Here is a 19,620-nt window from a genome sequence, read left to right as displayed (position 1 = left end):
CTTTGCAAATGCATTTTGACACAGCAGAACTCTTGATCTACAATAACATAACATTTCATTTAAGTAGTCAAATAAAAATCAACAAAGATATTCTTTGAGAGCTTTTAACTTTATTAGCAAGTTAATAACGCATTTGTTCCCTGTGGCGTTGTAACGGGTTAGGGAAAAATGCACAACGCATTTAAATAAAAATGACAACGTGTCCAGTCTCTCATTGCACTGTTATGATCCGGCGAGCAATATTTCACTGAATCATATGAAAAGTCGCATGAACACAGCGATAATACTCACAAGTCCGTGATGCACAAACCGTGTACACTTGTGTTCGGGAAGAAATTCACACGAGTACAGATTTCAAAACGATAATAATATAAACGATAAATATCGAAATAATAATAACGAACATATATAGATATCTCACGAACGGTATTAGATGTACTTAAAACAAGAAAATACTGCACAAGTATAATGTGTACGTTGATGAAATGGCGCGTGTGGATTCACGTACTGTTGGTAAGTGGTGTGTAAAATTTGATCTTTAACAGTGTGCTGCTTAACACTACGAAACAAGTATGATCTTGCCCTTTGAACTCATGTTACACCCAAATGTATATGATTCAGCTTCAATGGGTTTGCTTTATTCAGAACCGCCGTACTTGGCTTCTGAATTTATTGTATCTCGCTCACGGGCGACACCCTTCGACAAAAAGCAATGAAACATCGAAGTTAGTTGAACATAATCGAGTCCGGATCCTGCTGGTTGAGCTGCGCGATGTGACGAAGAACGTCTTTCTTGGTAATAATTCCCAATAGACGGCTGTTGAACAACAAATTGGATTAGTATCGAAGGTAGCCTAAGAGCGGACTGTTCGGCAGATAAAAATCAACATTTGATAATATAAGCCTGTGCGTTCTTGTTGTCGGGTCATTAACTTTTTCGGTTCGGAAAGCATTTCCGGCGAGCATTTTGTTTGTGTTTATAATTAAAAAAATATTTTCAGATTTTGAATGGTTATCTTTCCTTGACGCAAGATACTCACAATATCAAACATCACAGATACCACAAAAAACTTTGGAAATTTTACAATAGAGATATATACATGACGACATTGACAAACACTTTGTGAAAGTTTTCGTGCATATAATATTTACCATTCCCACTTATTCTTCCGAGTGCTAGTGTATGCACAAAACACAGGCATTACATAAAAAATCAAAATCAAATTTTTGTCCTTTAAAATTTGCTCATCGTAAACATATTATTAAAAAGTACCACACGAATGTAGTCATACAGTTAAAAACAAAGATTTAATGTAAAAGATACAAAGTTAACTAAAACTTCGTCCAATGCGGCTTTTACTTACCCATTATGCGTGACTAGCGCTTGACGAATCCCTAACTTGGAAAATATTTCGACTACGATCTCCATGGGCGTGTGATCGGTGATTGTGATTGGACTCAGATCGACGATGTTAAAAAGACGAACTGGTGAAGGTTCGTTGGAAGAAGAAACCGACGGCGGTGCATGCAAACTGAAATAAACTTTCGAGTTGCTGAGCACGTTCTCGTTGTGAAGTCGCGCATTTTCTGCAACCAAAATGCTTTATGTAAGATAGCAGGTTTAGAGTAGTTTGTCACAGAATACATTTACCACTGTTCCTGAACAAATTGGTATTTTTTTTAAAATTTTGACAAGATATGATTAAGACCAGCATTTATGCTCTGTGAAAAACATTCAGTTTAAAAAAACATCTATATTTGTTGAGCGTTAAGCTTTAAGAAATTTTTTATCAGGCTTGGCTTATTCTAGAAACACCAACTGTGAGCGTTTAATCTAAAATAATAATTTTTCTTTATTACTTAAGTTAGTAGCCAGCGAAAATGCATGCAAGCTCAAGCAATTAACCAAGTCACCCAAGTGGCGTGAATAAAAGAACACATTCCCGCAAAAAAAATTTTTTCATAGGACAACCACATGTAACTTTTTTACCGCACACAATTCTCTGGCAGTTATATGTTAATTAAATTAAAACAACTTCGTCAAAACACATCCCAACTTACCTAAAGCGAAAATAAGATCTCGTCGATAAAGGTAACCGACCAATCTTTGCGAGTCGTGAGAGGTGATTACTGGAAACCCATTGTAATTTGTCGACCTCACCAACATTTCCAAATCCTCCACCGTCATTCCGTCTTTTGTGACGACACGTAGAGGGGGATCTCCCCTCCGCGGCCGCATCACGTCCGTTGCTGCAAAGGAAAAGTTTCGTTCAGGATATTACAGACTGGAAAATCCTAGGGCCACTGCAGTATAGGATGGAAAATTCCAAAGCCTTGGGTGGTGTTGGTAAGTGAGTCATTAGTGCGAAGAAAAATATCTTGAAAAACTTATATACATTGTGTCGAGCACATGTTTACCATTTTAGGTAAAGTTTTGGAAATTTCTGTCGGAATCATTTACAAAGCAACACAAATTGATTTTAGTGACAAACATATGAATTCAGTAAACTCCCCACCAAGAAAACGTGTCACGACTTAAGATATTGGAGATTTAATCAATGTTTTTTTTAACTGCCCAAATGTTGAGAACAAAATCAACAAAACATTGCATGAGTTTGGAGTGTTACATCCTAAAATATGAAGGCCTAGTGTAAATTTGCATTCAAGTTTTTAAATAATCAAAAGTTTAAGTGTGAGCACAAACCGAGAGTTGTGTGGGTAAATTCTTCTTTGTTGTCAAGAAAAGGATAGCCGTTGAGTCGTATGTGGCCATCATAAATGCCTTCGTGGCCAAACGCGTCTCCCGTCCATTTGCTGAACATCGCAGCAGCCATTAACGGCACAATGTACTGCAGGCCTCCAGTCAGTTCAAACATGATCACAACCAGTGAGACCGTCATACGCGTCACTCCCCCTGCACGCAAAAAGTCGTATGCTTGTGAAATCCACTGAACAATGCGCACGCGATTGTCTGTCCGGAAACAATTTTCATACACTCTGTTCTACAAGCAGTGACTTCTGTAAAGCTACTGCAAAATAAGCCGGGGTTCGAATGCTTTCCTGCATGAAACGGCGCGCTCGCAGACCAATTGATTGGCGATTGTAAAACACAAAAGACAAAGTTCAGCGACTTCTGTAATCGGATTTTAGCGACCATATGATCGGAATTAAATCATTGCCAACGCCTGGTTGTTTAAGTGCAAAACCCTGTTGACCATCCGCATGTTTAAGCAACGGAACAAGTTACACTTACCCAGTGTGGCTGCTGCACCGACCATCGCATACAGGCCTGGTGTAACGCAACTGCTCGCCCCATGGCAGCTGTTTTTCCACAAGAAACAGTCTGGGTACGTGAACACTAATTGCTTTATCCCGATGCCAATTAGCCGACCCATGATTGCACCAACAGCCATGCTTGGTATAAAGAGACCAGTTGGGACCTGAGAAGTTTGTGAAAATATATAAGCTGTCTTCTTCATTACAATGCTGTAAATGGTTGCCTATGTACTTTGGAACACTATGTACAGATCTGTTCATAAGTTTAATGATGAAAGTACCGGCCCAGACAGACGTAAATGCGACATGCTTTATTGTGTAAGCTGAATTTTGGGGAAGTAAAATTCTCTTTTGGACAAAAATGTTCTGACAGAAAATCTAGTTTGTTTTGCAATAAAAACCAAATGCCAAAATGAAAATTAATAAATGATGAGCTTAAAACTGGAGCTACATGGAAACTAGGAAACATAGAAAACAGTCTGCAGACTTTTTGGTTAACAAACATAAAAATCTGTTTTGTCAACCTACCTTGAGTCCAAATGTGAAGACCGTGATTACAGATTTAAGAATCAGTGCAATCACCAACTGCCAAACAGCTGTCTGCAGACCTGCACCAATGTCACCATTTGGAAGATCTCTTTCAGATGAAAATATTGCTGAGCCATTTTTGTTCTGCAAAAATTGGACAGAGTTTTTTTATGTTTTAAATGTTTGAAACTTATAATGCAGTAGATGCATGATGATGTTACTTACACTAGCCTTGTAATCACATAAATTGGTTTCAATGACATGACCACATTCTTTAAACAAACCAGCAATCATAGAACTTGCATCGATTCTTGTGTAAGGATTTGGGTAAGATGCTGCGGCAGTGATAAATGTCACTGCTATTACTTCTAAAATTGGAATCTTTCCCAGCTAAAAAAGTAAAACAGAACTTTGAATAAAAATTGTAAATATATGTCTTAAAGTTTGACAAGATTTACAAAAAATGCAAATAAACTTACAAAACTCTTTGCACTAAAATATTTTTTGGTTTAAGCAAAAAATGTTTTTTTGATCAAAATTTTGTGTTGATTTCAATTTGGACTGACAGCGTTTAAAATCAATATTCAGTCACTAAGGGCATGTGTAAAGCCCTCTTACTCAATGTTACAAGTATGTGCAAACCTTGGAGGTCTTTCTGAATCTGCACCAGGCCAAGTTGGCATGAATAAATGCTGCCCCATAAAGTCCACCCAGAACTCCTAGTAGTGAAAATGGTATTAGCTCAAAGAGAAACCATGGCCGGTTGTAAGTCACATAAAACATGACAAGGTGTGAAGTCCCAAAAGGATTGATTGAGCGCAATATAAAGGCTGCAGTCAAAGCACAGAAGAATGACCTCCATAGTGTCTTCATAGGAAAGTAGTAGCTGACCTATAACAGTTTAAATCACATTTATAACAAATATATTCCTGAGAAGATGGTGGTTTGGGTTGCTTATTGATTGGGAAGGTATTTTTTATTGAAAACTTTTACAAAACACCACTTTAATTTTTTAAATATATTCACACCATACATGTTAAAGGTCATTACTTTTTATATCTTTATTTATTGATTACTAATGTCAAAATCTCTCACCTCCTCTAAACTAAATAGAACTCCACCAACTGGTGCACCAAAAGCAACTGAAACACCAGCAGCTGCTGCAGCCGACAATACTTCTCTTTTCTTCGCTTCGTTTTTGGCATATTTAGGAAATAAATGGCCAAATACATTTCCACAGCATGCTGCAATGTGCACAAGTGGCCCCTCCTTACCAAGGCTGAGGTTAGATGCCACGGCCAAAGGTGCTGTCATTGATTTGATCAGCAATGTCCATTTTCCCAAATAACCTCTAATAATAAAGCCACTCAATATCGTTTTGACCTGCAAGGCAAAATATGAATTGAATACTGTTATTTCAAACAATATATTATTCAAGGCTTAAACCAAATTTTCCTCTGAAACAAAACGGGACTGGTGGGTAAGAACATTGATTACGATCTTACCTCTGGTATACCCGAACCACAAGCATATGGAGCAAACACTTTTACAAGCAATGCAGCCAGTGCTGAAAACAATATGGCCATCAAGATGTACACAAAATAATTCAGAACATATGTTGAAGATGTGTTCTACAAATAAAACTCAAAAGTTAGCAAATTGCATCACCAAATTGGCCAGTTTAAAATTGCACTTACACTTTCTGTCATGCCAAAGATTTCAGACCAAGTTTTCCATTGAGTGCAATTATCAGTTAAACTGTTTTTTGATTCTGACATCCAACAACATGATTCCTTGTTTAAATAAAATGCAAATGTACATACTCCAAGTTTGATATCTGTAAGCCACTTGGTCACAATGTCGATGATACCAGCACATGTTCCTGTAAATAATATTGTGGTGCTTGTTTTCACATGTCTATGCAATATTTATGACTGAACACAGACTTAAAACCCTGCTAATATTTTATATTCAGGCTATGCTGTAGTGCCAAGGGGTGCAATATTTTGTGATTAAGATGACATGAATTTGTTTTTTAAATGTTATACAGTAAAACTCAGTTAATCACGATTCGTTGTGGACCAAAAAATGTGTCGCCATTAAGTCAAAGATGGATTAACCAACATCAGTTAGTTCAAGCCTTACCGCTTTATAAATCATTTGTAACTCAAGTTTTGTCCTAATTTTACAAAGGTCTGGATTAACTGAATCAGGTTTAACTAAGGGTTACTGCATTTATAATGTTGCAAATAGTGCCAAATACACATACAGAACAGTCAAACTAAAAGTGACATAAAGTTATTGTCACAACCCAATAGCTATTTCTTCCACAAAGTTTTACAGTACAACACAAAAGACTAAGTCTGGCAACAACAATTTTAAACAACAACAACATTCAAATTGATTTTTCCCACCTGCAGCTAACCCAACCAGGAGCACCACAAGCCAACCTGACCAGGCATCATGCAAGCTTTTAATGGTTTTAAAGAAAGATTCCTTTTTGCCATACAAGATCTGCCGATGCCGTAAACGATTTCGGGACATCTCCCTAAGCCAATCGATTGTGTGAAAATCATCATAAGTACCAATGTCATCCATGCCTGCCTCTGAACTGTCTAGTGCCTCCAATAAATGACTGGTGACTGCTGTGCCAGACTTGCCTCTTCTTTCAGTTGCAATGGCTGTAAAGAAGAAAAAATGTATTGATTTCCAGCTTGTGGATTGATTACAGTGGCTGCATATCCTCTTCATTAATGAGAAACTTACTGACAGTTGGAAACTTTTTAAACACCAAATGCTAAATAGAAATTATCTGAAAAACATGTCTCATTGTTTTATGTGTCCCAAAATGTCATGTGGTAATAAATTATACCTAAAACTGTGTATCTGTTCATGAGATATTGTTGATGACAGTAAATTGGTAGGTTATTTATAGAAGTGTATTTAGTCTAGTAGGAGGAGGCACATCTAAAATATACATGATTGCCTGGTGCATTATTATCACTGCTTAGCGCACCTTAATATCACTTGGTTCACCTTTTTATCGCCTGGTGGCCCCATTTATTTGCTTGGTGTACCTTTATTTCCTTCTGTCCAACTTCATATTGCTTGGTGCACCAAGTGATATAAATGTGCATGTGGTAATATAAAGGAGCACCAAGGGATACTAAGGTGCACGCGAAGTGGTATAGTGATGCACCAAGCGGTGATAATAATGCAACAAGTGATCCAAGCAATTCTGTATATTTTAGGTGCACACTTTGTAAAGTTGTAAAATATACCTTGAAATGTATGATTTCCAAGTAGGGGGTCATCTTCACTGTCATCGTGGTATACTCCGGTGTTATTTGTGAAACTTGTCATGTCTATGAGATCGTCGTCAGTATCACTGTCAATGCGCCTAGCATGCAGTTTGCCTTAATAACATTAGGACACGTTGGTTAAAATGAAAAAGAGAAAAATCAGTACAAAACTCATTTCTTTAATTATTATATAGTTTTCCTTATCAAAGGCTGTTAATCTGTTGTTATCTGAGGTATGAAAGCACTTACTGTATACTGTTATACCCTAATTAACTTTTTTTAAACCAAATGCCTCTTCTTTTACACAACTGTATTTTTGGTTTGTGAATAACTTAACTCGATTACACAACTGTACAATAATTATATACTATTTCAAAACCTGCACACTTTAACAAATTTTTAACAATTTCTTACACTTGTTGATGTGAATGCCACTAAAAACTTTCCTATAAATTTTCAAGAAATGTTTTGAAAACTAACATAAAAACCTGCTGTTAGTTATTCACAAACCAAACATTATGCTCTTTTTATCACATGCATTACATCTTGATCTTGTAAGAGAGCTGTTTGCACTTCTTTCACTTAGCCTCAGGCACTTTTAAACTTAATCATGCTTTTTTCTTTTAACATAGTCTGGCACTCCACTTTTGCAGGAAGCTCAAACAAGTGTAAGTTGTTTTACAATAGGCTTTTTTCTGGCGATTGTTACATGCGAGGCAGTGGGTTTTTTTTCATTCAATAACGTTAAATACCTTTGTCGAGAAAAACACAATCATTATGCCCAAGACGTTCATATTATCCGGAGGAATCAATAACTCTCTACCCAGGACCTACCGTTCGTTTCACTCCGCCACGCCGACGAAGCCATATCAATCTCAACGTTGTTTGAACTCGCTCTGCCTTTACGGATATTGAAAGAAATGCGGTTCCAACCAGACATCAATTTTGAAAGTTTAAAGAACCTGTAGGTAGACTCGCAACGCAGGACGCTGAGTAACGACTCTTTCCCGACAGATCCGGTTTTAGTTTGTCAATTGTTTATGTGCTATTAAACATAAACAGAAAAACATGGAATCACCATTTCAACGCACAAATAACAATATGTTTACGGCCACAGAAAGTATAATTTGCATTTTCATAGTTGACACATTGCCGTCTGAAATCAAATGTGATGTTTTGTAATTATCTATTAACTGTACTTTAATTGTAGTTGATTGTGAATGTTACTTTTGGTAGTCTGTGAACGCGCTTCAGAAGTCCTTGGTTAAACATACGTCACAAATCTTGTGACGCAAATCAGCTGGCGTACGAACAAAATCCCCCAACCCATTACCTATATGTCAGCTGTACACATTGTAGCGACCAGCAGAGTATTTATTGGACGATAGAACACTAATAATAAGTGCTCTACGGTTTGACAAGCAAAAGTGGCCTATGGGCAATAGATTATGAGTTTGTTTCTATTTGGGACGCCAAAGATTCAAAGTCTTTTAATGTAAAACGCTTTTTAAACTGACAATTGTATTAGTTGTAACTATTAGAATACTTTATTAACAAAAAACAATTGGATAGTTTTTTTAGTTTCAATGAGTAACAAATGCAATAAATACTCAAAAAATTACGGTCAGTTGAAAAAAGATTTTTGTGTGAATCGTTGTGAGTTGAAGTGTTGCCGTGCGCCGGCGAAGATCGGCGAAAGTACTGACTACTGAGTACTGACTACTGACTTATAGTGATATTAACTATTAAACAGTTTTGAGTAAATAGAACAACGTAATGGGTGACAGCGAAGATGAACTAGAAAGGCAGAGGAGAGACAAATTCCAAAGAGAACGAAGCGATCAATATGAGAGAAGGGGTCACGAAAGAGAATGGTCCCGAGAAAGGTGTGTATAATTTGTGTCACTTTTTTTAATTTTGACGGATTATCGTTCATGTATGTGACTAAAAATATCTTTTATTGGGTCATTGCTTTTTGATGGTCAACACAATGCTTGTTATTTTAGACCGAGGGGCTGGAATGGGTCACCTGGAATGCCTGGAGGAGAAATGAAACAGGGAGGAATGAGACCAGCAGAACCAATGCATCGACGAAGAATGGACTATCCCCCGCCAGGTCCTCCTGAAATGAAACGTCGTTTTAGTCCAGGTCGGGATGCTGACATGCGAGCCAGAAAGAGGATTAGGTAAAGCTAGATATTAAAACATATGGATCATAGATTTAAACTAATGTGCAAATTAATGTCTGTATCTAACATATATGTTATTTCCTGGATCTTTTGTACTCCTTCAAACAAATCTGTGCAGTCATGTTTTCGTCATTCAAATGTGAATCATGAATTGTTGTTAGTATAAAAATGCTGAAAAATAGAGCTGTTTGTGTGTATAGAACTGTTGAGGGTTTATAGTTAAAATTTATTATCTAGTGAAGTGCTATATATATTTGTTCTCCAGAATTACTGACAACAGTTTAAGACAAAAATTCCCAGGCTTTCGTTTTAGAATGACCATAAGGAATGTTGTAGATATCCTTTAATTATTGTACACATGAAACATGTTCGTTTTTGTATTTAGGCCTTTTGAGCCTGGTTTTGATCAAGGTTGGGGTGGTCCCATGTGGGACAGACCCCCTTATCCTCCTAGAGAGGACTGGGGTCCTGGTGACCGAGGTTTAAGGCAACCCATGGACATGGACAAACCTGGCCAAAACATGATGACTTTCAAACAATGGCTCAACACTCAAGTATGTTAATGCTATGATATACTCTGTTACAAAAATTGAAAAAGATTGTTTAATTTGTATTTGTAATAACAGTTGACCACCATTATTGTGCAATGTTTTCTGTTTTTGGTGAGGGCTTTTTCCTGAAATTATAAGTACGATACTTGCAGAGTGATGACATCACTGATGATGATGCGGTAAAGAAGTACACAGAATATAAAGTTGGGTTCCGAAGACAACAGTTACAAGAGTTCTTTGTTGCCCACAAAGACGAAGAATGGTAAATGACAATTATGTTTACCAAAGCAACCATATACATACCTGCAGTTACATAAGCCACATAATTGTCATCTGCAGTCAGCAGATATAGGAAGTATTAAAATTACAACTACTTTTTATTGACAGGATCTTCAATGAAGCAATTCACTTTATTCCCAAAACCCAAAGAAATCAGTTATATCTGTTATTGAAATGGAAACCATTGAATTTGGTTATTAGCACAGAGATTCAAACTGTATACTGAAAACAGATAGTTTTGTTGTATTTCTGATATGATATGAGTTAGTCAGAGTGTATTCTGTATCCTAGACAGTGGTTTTTATGTAAGCATATTTGATCGAGTTTCCAATAACAAAGGTAAAGCATGTTATAATTAAAAAAGATTGTGTTTTTTGCAACTTTTTTTTTAATTATAAACAGGACCAGTGGTATGACTTGTGCATTTAACTTAGTTTTTTACTCTTAGCAAACTGAGCAAATAGCCTTTAGCATTTAGTTATGTCACATTGTGGTTGTGAAGTATGGTATTATTCCAAATAGAAAAAGTTCTTGCCATGAATAAATTGTATCGCAAAAACCGTCATTTAAATTGATGCATCACTTGTTGGTGCAAAGATTTTTTATTAGATTTTGGGTGACTAACATGATATCATCTCACTGAATTTTTCATAAATAATGTAAGCGCTGCGCATTACATAGGCCTTTGGTACACTATTTATATATGCCCTAACACGTGCTAAATAAAGCTTGTTTATCATTACATTAGGTTTAAGGAAAAGTATCACCCTGATGAAGCAGACAAGTGTTTTAAAGACCAGCAAACCTGTATCAAGTGGAGAGCTGAGGTTTTTCAAAAGCTCACTGATCTTGCATTGTACAATGGTATCGATTTGGATCTTCAAAATGAGCCGGAAATTGTGAAAGTACTTGACTCAGGTATAATGCATAGTTTTGTGTAAAAATTCAAGTTACCGTCTGTTTCATTTATTTGCACTTAAATGGTTGCAGTTATATGAAACCATATTATTTGGATTAGTTTGTCTTTTTGCATTGTTTTTAAACTGAGATTTCCATTATTTTACCACTAAAATAAAAAAACTAAGATTTTTCCTTATTTTAGAACAAATTATTGTCCCTTTTTTCTAAGAAATGTCTTTGTTTTTGACTTGAGTCCTTAGTTTGTTTCATTTTTAACCATTACAAATCAACTCCCTCTGCTGCAAGTAGAATTAAACCTAGACCTGAGCTGTCATGAGAAGTGCAAAGTATTGTCTGCGAACGATGAGTTACTGTAGCAGATTGTTTCTGACAAAAAAATATGGCGTATGATATCTCATGACTAGTATAAATACAAAGATTCATTCAAAAACATTTGTTGCGTTTCGAAGGCAAATTTAATTTTTCTGTTGTACTGATTTTGGGGTTCATGTCGATGGCAGACCTGATGATATAGTTTCAGTAAACATCTGTTTGTGTTCTTTGCAGCTGTGATACTAATGGAGGGTGGCACATCAGAAGATTTAAAGGTATTTGACATGGATCCAATGCAGCTTGAAGCTGAAAGTGCTGTTCAAGCACAAAAAGCAGAACCAGAAAAACCACCCAGTGCTTCAGACCAAGATGCAAAGGATCCAGAACCAGTAAATGTGAGAACATTGCAAATGTCTAGTCAACATGCAATATATACATGGTGAAAGTAATCATTTTTTGCAGCCGGAAGCCTTGACCGAAGAGCAGTATGAATTAAAGAAACAAGCACAGTTGTATAAACAACTGGTTGAACAGAAACCTGGAGAGTCAGCTGAGGTGGGGACAATTAGCTACATCATATTTTTGAGTACAACACTTTTCAAAATGATATGCTAAGAATATAGATGTGTCAAAAGCATTTCTAGTTGCGAAGTTTTTATATATCGGAGTGCAGTCATACGTCCATGTTACATACTACTTTAGCATACAAACCAACCAATACTGAAAGAATTATTGTATTGATTTTTTTCTTTTTACCTTGTTCATTTTTCAGCATAAAAATTTGTAATGTTCGTATCTGTGTGCGGCCATACTTTGATGTAACATACGCATGTACAAGCCAATCAATACTGAAAAAAAATATTGAGCCCTTTTCTGTTATCCGTGTGTTATTTTCAGTCTTCAGAACAAGCAGGTGAAAAGAAGACAAAGAAAAAGCGGGATCGTGGTTACATGGGATATGATGATGAAGATGGGGAAGGTTCTAGTGATAGTGACTCTGATGCTGGTAAACATAAGATGGCTTGTATTGTATGTTTATGATTAGATTTTTACTTTGTTCTGTTGTTAAGGTGCTGCTAAGGAATCTGAGGTGAAACAAGATGCTACTGAAGGTGGAGGTAGGCTTTCCACACTTCTAACTATATTATGTTGTTTACAATCACACCCTAACAGGTTGCAAAGTGGCAAGTTAGCAAGTTATTCTATAAGTTCTGTTGTTTAAAATTTGAGGAAATTCTTCAAAATAGAGTTTATTGATCCCTGAAGTTTTGGTATTAATGCCTTTTTTAAAATACCAAACTTTCAGTACCATTTAATCAGTGTTTTGCGTTATGCAACGTAACATATAAAAATTGATATCGCCCATATAATAGCATCATCAGTTTTTATTCAAATGCAGGCTATTACATTGCATACGGAAAAGCACAGATTGATTTTAGTGTACTGAAAGCTTTAGTTTGGTGTATATTATCCCAAATGGACTTGTCTCTAGAGAGCGTGCGTTGATTCAAGACGATTTTTGTACAAGCACAGTTTATGATTTTTTGTTATTGCAGAAAAACCACCAATTAAAGAGAGCGAAACCAAATCAGAAGAAGGAGAGGTAAGATTTTTCTTTCCCATACAATGAATCTTGAGTCATTTGTATCTTATGTATGTAATTATTTTAAAGGTGGCTAGTACTCCAAAACCGAGAGCCCTTCACCGCACTCACTCCATATTTATGCGCAACTTGCCACCTTCTGTTACCAAACAAGAGATCGTTAACTTATGCAAAAGATTTCCTGGTTTCATACGTGTTGCATTCTCCCATCCACTGGAGGACAGAAAGTAAGACTTTAGAATCGAACTCACTTGCCATCGTTTTTGTTGACTTCGGTAGCACTTTACTGTACTTAATTTTAATATGCATAGAGACTCTACACAATTATTTTTAAAATTGGACATAGAGTAACGGATGAATTCATACCTAGCTAAAAGTGAATTTGAATAAATTTGTATGTAACTATTTATTGGTTATGGCAGCAGGATATTTATCATAACATACTTTCAGTCGTTTCTATCGCCGCTGCTGGGTTACATTTGACCGAAGCGTGAACATCAAGGACATCTGCTGGAATCTCAACAACTTAAGGGTAAGACTGTAATTTGTCTATAGCCAAACACAACCAGAAGCAGTTTCAAAAGGAGATTCGCATGCATAAGTTTTATTTTGCAGACAAATCTTGGGTGTCGAAACCAGAGTTGTATGTGGGGCCGGGCTTTTTAGGCCGCGTTTAGACTTAAGTTTAAATAAAATATGTATTTGGTCCTGGCATCACACATAGCTTTATTTGTGCCGCAATGTCACCAACTTTCGGGCCAAAGTCAGGCTTTGCGTTAAAAATATGTTACATCAGGGCCGGATTTCGGACTTGTACCTTCCGGTTTGGGTCCGCTTAAAACACTGGTTTACACTTATAAGCCAGGCATTGTGTTATTTAACAAACACAACTACAACAAACTCTTTTCAGCTTCGTGATCTGGAGTTGAATCCAGTGGTGAATCGTGACCTTGCACGGCGTGTTCGACCGATATCAGGAATTTCGCAACATCCCAGCTGCGCACGGAATGATCTGCGTAATATCGCCAGACTCATCATGCACCTCGACGAAAAGTGGAAGATATGGGAAAAGGAGGTTGGTGACTCGTAATACCAGGAATACTTTTTAACGCACTTTTATTTTTTGAAAGATGAAACGCTGTAAGGATTGACAAAACAAAAATACAATGAATTTCAGGCTTTGTAACAAGAACAGACCGTTTGGAGTTTTTTAGTACCAAGTCATTTGACTTGAAATCACTGTGGACATTTACAGTCGTAAATTATTATCACTCTTTTGAAGAAGGAAAGTCCACTAACGCCATACCTCACGTTGTCTGCATGTTTAACTAAATTTCGATAGGGGGCGTAAAGAGCACGAATACCTGTCAAAACGATACTTCTCCGATGTTATTTGGGTTGGTGAAGGTATTATCATTCAAATCCATTAAAACTAACTTAAAACTTGAAATTTTAGCCCTTTGCGCCACCTATCGAAATTTAGCTAGATGTTGGGCTGCCGTGAGATATGCTGTTAGTAGCTTTACCTAGTACACAAAATTGTTTCATTATACCAAAGTATGTAAATAGAGTTACTCAACAACGATATGTTTGTCCGGACTATGTCAGTCTAACCCATTATGTATTTGTGTTAGGTAACAGAGCCAAGCGGGGAAGAAGGTGCAGAAAAAAAGGTCACCAAAATTCAAGGGGAAAATCCGTGGCTGAAAAACATCTCCGAATATTTGGTTGATGAGACGAGCGCTGAGGAGGAGGAGCTGCTCGGAGAGAAAGAAGACAAAGATAAGGAGGAGGGAGAAGAACCTGGAGAGGCGACAGTGAAAATCACAAGAGACCCGGAACTGATCAAGGTACATTGTTGTGTTTCACTGTGTTTTTAATTTGGCCCCTTACGCAGTTTGGTTTTAGATTTGACCAACTTGCTGTGGACCAGTGGTTCTTAACCTTTTTATAACGGCCGAACCCCTACGATATTCTTTAGCCTTTGGTCGAACCCCAAAGTTACATCTTAGATTTTTACCCATTTTGTTTTTGTCATAATGAGATTTAGACCAAACATGATGGTGACAGTTACCGTTTGCCATTTTGTTAAATTCTGACATAATAATACGAGCAACTTGTTTCAGGATTACTTTAATTTCGGCAATTTTTGGTTTTTACCAAAATGAAGCATTGTATTTTTAGCATCTGTCACAAACATGAAAAAGATGAAGTAATAAGTTTTTGCTGCCAACAAAATTTCGTTGTTTTCTGGTTGCGAACAACGCGCACAGTGTTCTTTGTTACGTCAAAAAAAGAAAATAAAACCTCATTGCAGGGGTGCACAACCATTTTGCTAGGACGGCCGCATCGCAGATTTCTATTTCACCAACGGCCACCATCTACCTGCTTTTTTGTTTTAAAATACTTGGTTTATATCATATGTATAACATCTAATAGATTTTTTTCTAGCTTGGTGCACAGATTGAGCTGCACAGCGTGGAGATCCAGTCTTAAGTGTTTATGATGTAATAATCTATATTGTGATGCTTGTGGTACCTATTTTGTTCGTATTGTTTGCACACAATAGGCGTACAAGAAATCTGACGCATATGGTAATTAGGCTGGTAATACTCTTTTCAGTATCACAAAAACTGTTTAGAGCAGTTTAAAAATCAAAATACTTAGCAAAAGAGTTTACGTCATGGCCGCCTGTACATATGTTCCCGGCCGCACAAATCGACTCTGCGGCGGCAGGTTGTGCACCCCTGCCTTAGTGTAAGCGTTTTGATATTTGGCAAATATAAATGCCATTTTTTGGCAAATATAAATGCCGGTTCGATCGAACCCCGGTTAAGAACCACTGCTGTGGACACTTTCCAAAACATTAAATGTAAAACAAATACAGAATAATGAAGAAGTATGATTATGTTGAAATTTGCGACAGGTTGTCGAAACGTAATCACAGTTCTTTTTAGAATGATAGACAGACGTGTATGTTTATATTCTGTACTATATTGCCAATTAAGTTTTCATAAAAAATTGATCACTAATCTGCAAAAACCTTTATTGTTGTAGATTTTGGACAGACTTCTCTACTATTTGAGAATCGTCCACTCAGTAGATTATTACAATGCAAGCGAATATCCATGTGAAGACGAAATGCCGAACAGGTGAAATGAGGTTATGAAATTGCCACGCTTGTCAGAAACGAAGTTAAAAGAGTGTTACTTAACGACACTTTTATTAGTCGTAATTTGAGAAAACTTGACATAACTAAAATCTTTAACCATTTCTAAAGGAACATTTTAATTCACTCTGTCCGATACTCCAATGTTTATATTTTGTATTTTTGTACTCGCATAGATTTAAATGAACCAGTCTGGAGATAAGGTCTATATTAGGGATGGGCCAAAACTGCAAGTGTTCCGAGCTTCTCCCGTTAATGATCGGTACTCGGCCGAGCACGCTTGGGTGCATTATGACGTCACAAACATTTCATTCTTCTCCCATTCCAGCTAGTTTTACAAGATCGCTTACGTCACCAAGGTTGCTTACGTCACCAGCGGTACAAAAGCTGTACAGGCCCTAGAACAGGGGTGGCCAGACCTGCTTCACGCTCGAGCTATATCACATAACTTAGTTTTAAAAGAGCCGCAACACAAAAAAATCAAAAAAACGAATTTATTCACTCACAACGAAGTGTATGCTATCAAATAATGATTATTGTTGCAGTGTGATACTGTGAGTCTCCACCTGGGCTGCAAGGTGTTTGAAATTAGGCTGATATGATGGGAAAGTTTTGTGTTTAGCTTCGTAATGACGTTTCAAGTTACTAGTTTTGTAATGATTGAGCGAAGCTTGACAGATAAGACACACAGGTTTAAACTTTGCAGTTATTGCTAGTAGAAGCTGCAATACAAATGTAAACTGCTTTCAATGTCAGCCCTGACTTACAGCTTAAATCCAAAAATATATTTGACTACAATGCACAATCTAGCACGCTTCTGTACAATAATGTTATTTTCGGTTGGTTTTCGGAATGTACATTGGTTATGTCAAATGACCCTTTGCCATCTGGTCAAACAACTGTAAGATGGGGAACGCATATGTAGCATCCAAGAGCCGCATGCGGCTCGAGAGCCACAGTTTGGCCACCCCTGCCCCTAGAAGTACGCGTTTTTTCACAATCATAACGCATTTAAATAAACAGTCATTATTGTTCTTGTATACCCTTTTATCAGAAGTTTATTATGTTAGTATAAATCTGCAAATTTAGTACTCTGGTCAGTTTGTGCAACCGCTCGGCCGAGCACCGAGCATCAAAAACAGCGATGCTCGGTACCGAGTACTCGGGTTCTGGCTCGGCTCACCCATTCCTAGTCTATATCACCCTATTAGCCGAAAGGGTAAAATGTTGCAAAACACGAACATAATGTTTTACAATAACCTCTATTTTAGGCGCCCAAACACCATGCTTAGGTGTATTGCATGTATAAGTAAGACCTCTTTGTTTGTACGTAGGTGTGGCATTGTCCATGCTCGAGGCCCAGTCCCACCCAACATGCTCACCAAGTCGGACATCAATGAGTTCCAGAAGCGATTTAACGACAAACTGGTTCATATTCTCAACTTCAAGGACAAACTTACTGAAGAAGAGTCCAAGAAACTCGGTAAATGACAAAGTTGACCTTGCAACTATTTAATATGATACGGTAGTCTTTTGTAGTTTGTGAATACAATTAAAATGTCACATAATGTCGTTTTCCTGTTCGAAAATAATGTTGAAAATGTTTGAAAAATTCCCGTTTGTTTTTAGGCCCTAAAGATGTTGATACTGAGGTTGAGAAGTTCATTAAGGCCAACACACAGGAATTGGGCAAGGATAAATGGTTGTGTCCGCTAAGTGGAAAGAAGTTCAAAGTAAGTTAAGCACAATTATAAAGCGATACTACAGTTCCTAGCTGTATCAAATGATATCTAAAACGCAACAACTCAATCTATCTTGCTCTAGGGACCTGATTACATCCGAAAGCACATTTTCAATAAACACAATGACAAAGTCGAGGCAGTCAAGAAAGACGTGCTTTACTTCAACAACTACTTAATGGATCCTCGCCGTCCAGGACCACTTGAAGGTCAAGGACCGAAAACAGCGCCAGGTGGACCCCCATCTGGACCCCAACATCCCCCTACACCGGGGTATGGGGGTCCACCACCGGGGCGAGGGTACGGTCCACCCCATGGTACACCACCGTTCAGGGCTGAACAAGGTAAGAAAAAATACGGATCAAAAACCTAAATCCCGATTCTTGGTTTTAATGTCCTTGGCAATACCTAACACTTCACAAGCATTGGTAAACTGTTGTTATTATAGGACGCGGACCATTTTCGACTCCCCAGTTTCAGAGGCCGCCGAACCCGTATGGAAACGGAGCGGGAAGAACTTACCCGCCGAAAGGCCGCGAAATGCGACCAAAGTAAGTAAAACTGGAGTGGAACATGTGCTGTGGGGATGTTCTATGGTTTGGGCATCAAAATGTGTTTAATTGCTTTAATAACCACCCCCTTATTAACGTATGTAATGGCTTGTTTCCAAAATTTAAATCCTTGCCAGTCGTAGTTTTCCCTAAATCGGGGTCCACAAATACGAAAACATTCTCAACGCGACCGATAATAATAAACCCTTCTCGTTACACAAATTATACAAAAGCGAAGCATTTTATCTATTTTTTAGCCCGATGTTTTACCTAACAAATCAAACTCTCACCAGATTTACTACACTTTTACACACTGACAATTGCTGCCAACTTAACGGTTACCGTGACGTAGTTACGTTGACGTATTAAACAAACAGACAGTGGCAAAGCACATTTTACAAGCGCTGGTAACAAGGCAAACAGTCCGTGCAGGCAACCAAGAAACATGACAATAATTTTGACGGTCACCTACCCACTACTTGCTGACCCCTGGCCTACATTATAGCGCAGGAAAAGCGTTGCTTTGCGAAGGTGACTTCGCTGGTTTAATAAATAACCTAACGTTTTAATTTTCAGCGACTCGTACTCGTCGCGTCCTATCGTTGGTTACCAGGATTTGGACGCACCTGAAGACATGGATTTCTTCTGAATGCCGTATGTTAAACAAAACAACATTCAGCTTTTGTACATAGCCAAACGCAGCAAAATCATTCTCGACTTCTGACAGCATCCGATGGGCAAAGGCCACGTGTGTGGTGACGTTTCGAAATTGTGACACAAATTGTTTGTTGTGCGAAATACACCAGATCCACGTGTAACTGATTTGTTGGTATTTTTGGCGTACGAGCTCTCCTATTGGCTGTTCGTAGGCATTGTGAACACGGGAAATGTGGTGTACAGGTTTGTTGTACGAACAAAGGTCGCTTCGTATGAAAAGGAATTGGACGTTTGGACTTGCTGTCAATGGGCACGTAAATTACCGGTCATTTTGTGATGGCGTTTAACTTTACAACGGGCCACGCCTTTTCGCATTTTCGCATTTCTGTTCAGGTTGCAATTAAAATGGGTCGATACACTTTCGGAATATGTTTGGTTTGGGGAATTATTTCAACGCACATTGGTAAGTAAAATTATTTTTATCACTTCCATACAACAGGCAGTGATTTTCAACAGGTGTTCTGCGGGACACTAGTGTTCTGT

At 37.6% G+C, this 19,620-nt stretch overlaps 2 protein-coding genes across 4 annotated transcripts; one reads left to right on the top strand and one right to left on the bottom strand.

Moving 5' to 3' along the window:
* Nucleotides 1–90: 90 nt before the first annotated feature.
* LOC145202709 (H(+)/Cl(-) exchange transporter 4-like) lies at nucleotides 91–8,171 on the bottom strand. 3 transcript variants are annotated; one of them, XM_080075744.1, is made up of 15 exons: nucleotides 7,941–8,168; nucleotides 7,086–7,220; nucleotides 6,219–6,485; nucleotides 5,502–5,686; nucleotides 5,310–5,435; nucleotides 4,900–5,187; nucleotides 4,447–4,695; nucleotides 4,030–4,194; nucleotides 3,805–3,948; nucleotides 3,254–3,440; nucleotides 2,705–2,914; nucleotides 2,062–2,250; nucleotides 1,365–1,587; nucleotides 1,153–1,176; nucleotides 91–817 (listed from the first exon to the last, which is right to left on the bottom strand). In XM_080075744.1, the coding sequence occupies exons 1-15, from the start codon at nucleotides 8,044–8,046 to the stop codon at nucleotides 727–729; spliced, it is 2,589 nt and encodes an 862-aa protein (XP_079931870.1). In that variant the 5' UTR covers nucleotides 8,047–8,168; the 3' UTR covers nucleotides 91–726. The 3 variants fall into 3 exon arrangements, with proteins under 3 accessions (XP_079931870.1, XP_079931871.1, XP_079931872.1); XM_080075745.1 differs by lacking the exon at nucleotides 1,153–1,176 and having other exon boundaries at nucleotides 7,941–8,171; XM_080075746.1 differs by lacking the exon at nucleotides 2,705–2,914.
* A 612-nt stretch (nucleotides 8,172–8,783) lies between these two features.
* On the top strand, nucleotides 8,784–19,238 carry LOC145202708 (serrate RNA effector molecule homolog A-like). The gene is made up of 20 exons (XM_080075743.1): nucleotides 8,784–8,992; nucleotides 9,113–9,292; nucleotides 9,681–9,849; nucleotides 9,999–10,108; nucleotides 10,874–11,043; nucleotides 11,593–11,753; nucleotides 11,821–11,913; nucleotides 12,256–12,364; nucleotides 12,429–12,476; nucleotides 12,915–12,961; nucleotides 13,031–13,188; nucleotides 13,412–13,493; nucleotides 13,872–14,036; nucleotides 14,596–14,811; nucleotides 16,019–16,113; nucleotides 17,465–17,613; nucleotides 17,760–17,863; nucleotides 17,955–18,213; nucleotides 18,318–18,420; nucleotides 18,997–19,238. The coding sequence occupies exons 1-20, from the start codon at nucleotides 8,883–8,885 to the stop codon at nucleotides 19,067–19,069; spliced, it is 2,601 nt and encodes an 866-aa protein (XP_079931869.1). The 5' UTR covers nucleotides 8,784–8,882; the 3' UTR covers nucleotides 19,070–19,238.
* Nucleotides 19,239–19,620: the final 382 nt, after the last annotated feature.

Source organism: Phallusia mammillata, chromosome 7 (genome assembly GCF_965637545.1).
Source record: "Phallusia mammillata chromosome 7, kaPhaMamm4.hap1.1, whole genome shotgun sequence".
Lineage (NCBI taxonomy): Eukaryota > Metazoa > Chordata > Ascidiacea > Phlebobranchia > Ascidiidae > Phallusia > Phallusia mammillata.
This window is presented reverse-complemented; position numbering and strand designations above follow the sequence as displayed.

Coding starts and splice junctions, on each gene's coding strand:
- LOC145202709 (XM_080075744.1), bottom strand. CDS start 8,046: ATGTCTGGTTGGAACCGCATTTCTTTCAATATCCGTAAAGGCAGAGCG. Junction 7,221..7,940: donor GTGGCGGAGTGAAACGAACG/GTAGGTCCTGGG, acceptor AATGTTATTAAG/GCAAACTGCATGCTAGGCGC. Junction 5,436..5,501: donor TCTTTGGCATGACAGAAAGT/GTAAGTGCAATT, acceptor TTTTATTTGTAG/AACACATCTTCAACATATGT.
- LOC145202708 (XM_080075743.1), top strand. CDS start 8,883: ATGGGTGACAGCGAAGATGAACTAGAAAGGCAGAGGAGAGACAAATTC. Junction 12,962..13,030: donor CCAAATCAGAAGAAGGAGAG/GTAAGATTTTTC, acceptor ATTATTTTAAAG/GTGGCTAGTACTCCAAAACC. Junction 13,189..13,411: donor CATCCACTGGAGGACAGAAA/GTAAGACTTTAG, acceptor ACATACTTTCAG/TCGTTTCTATCGCCGCTGCT.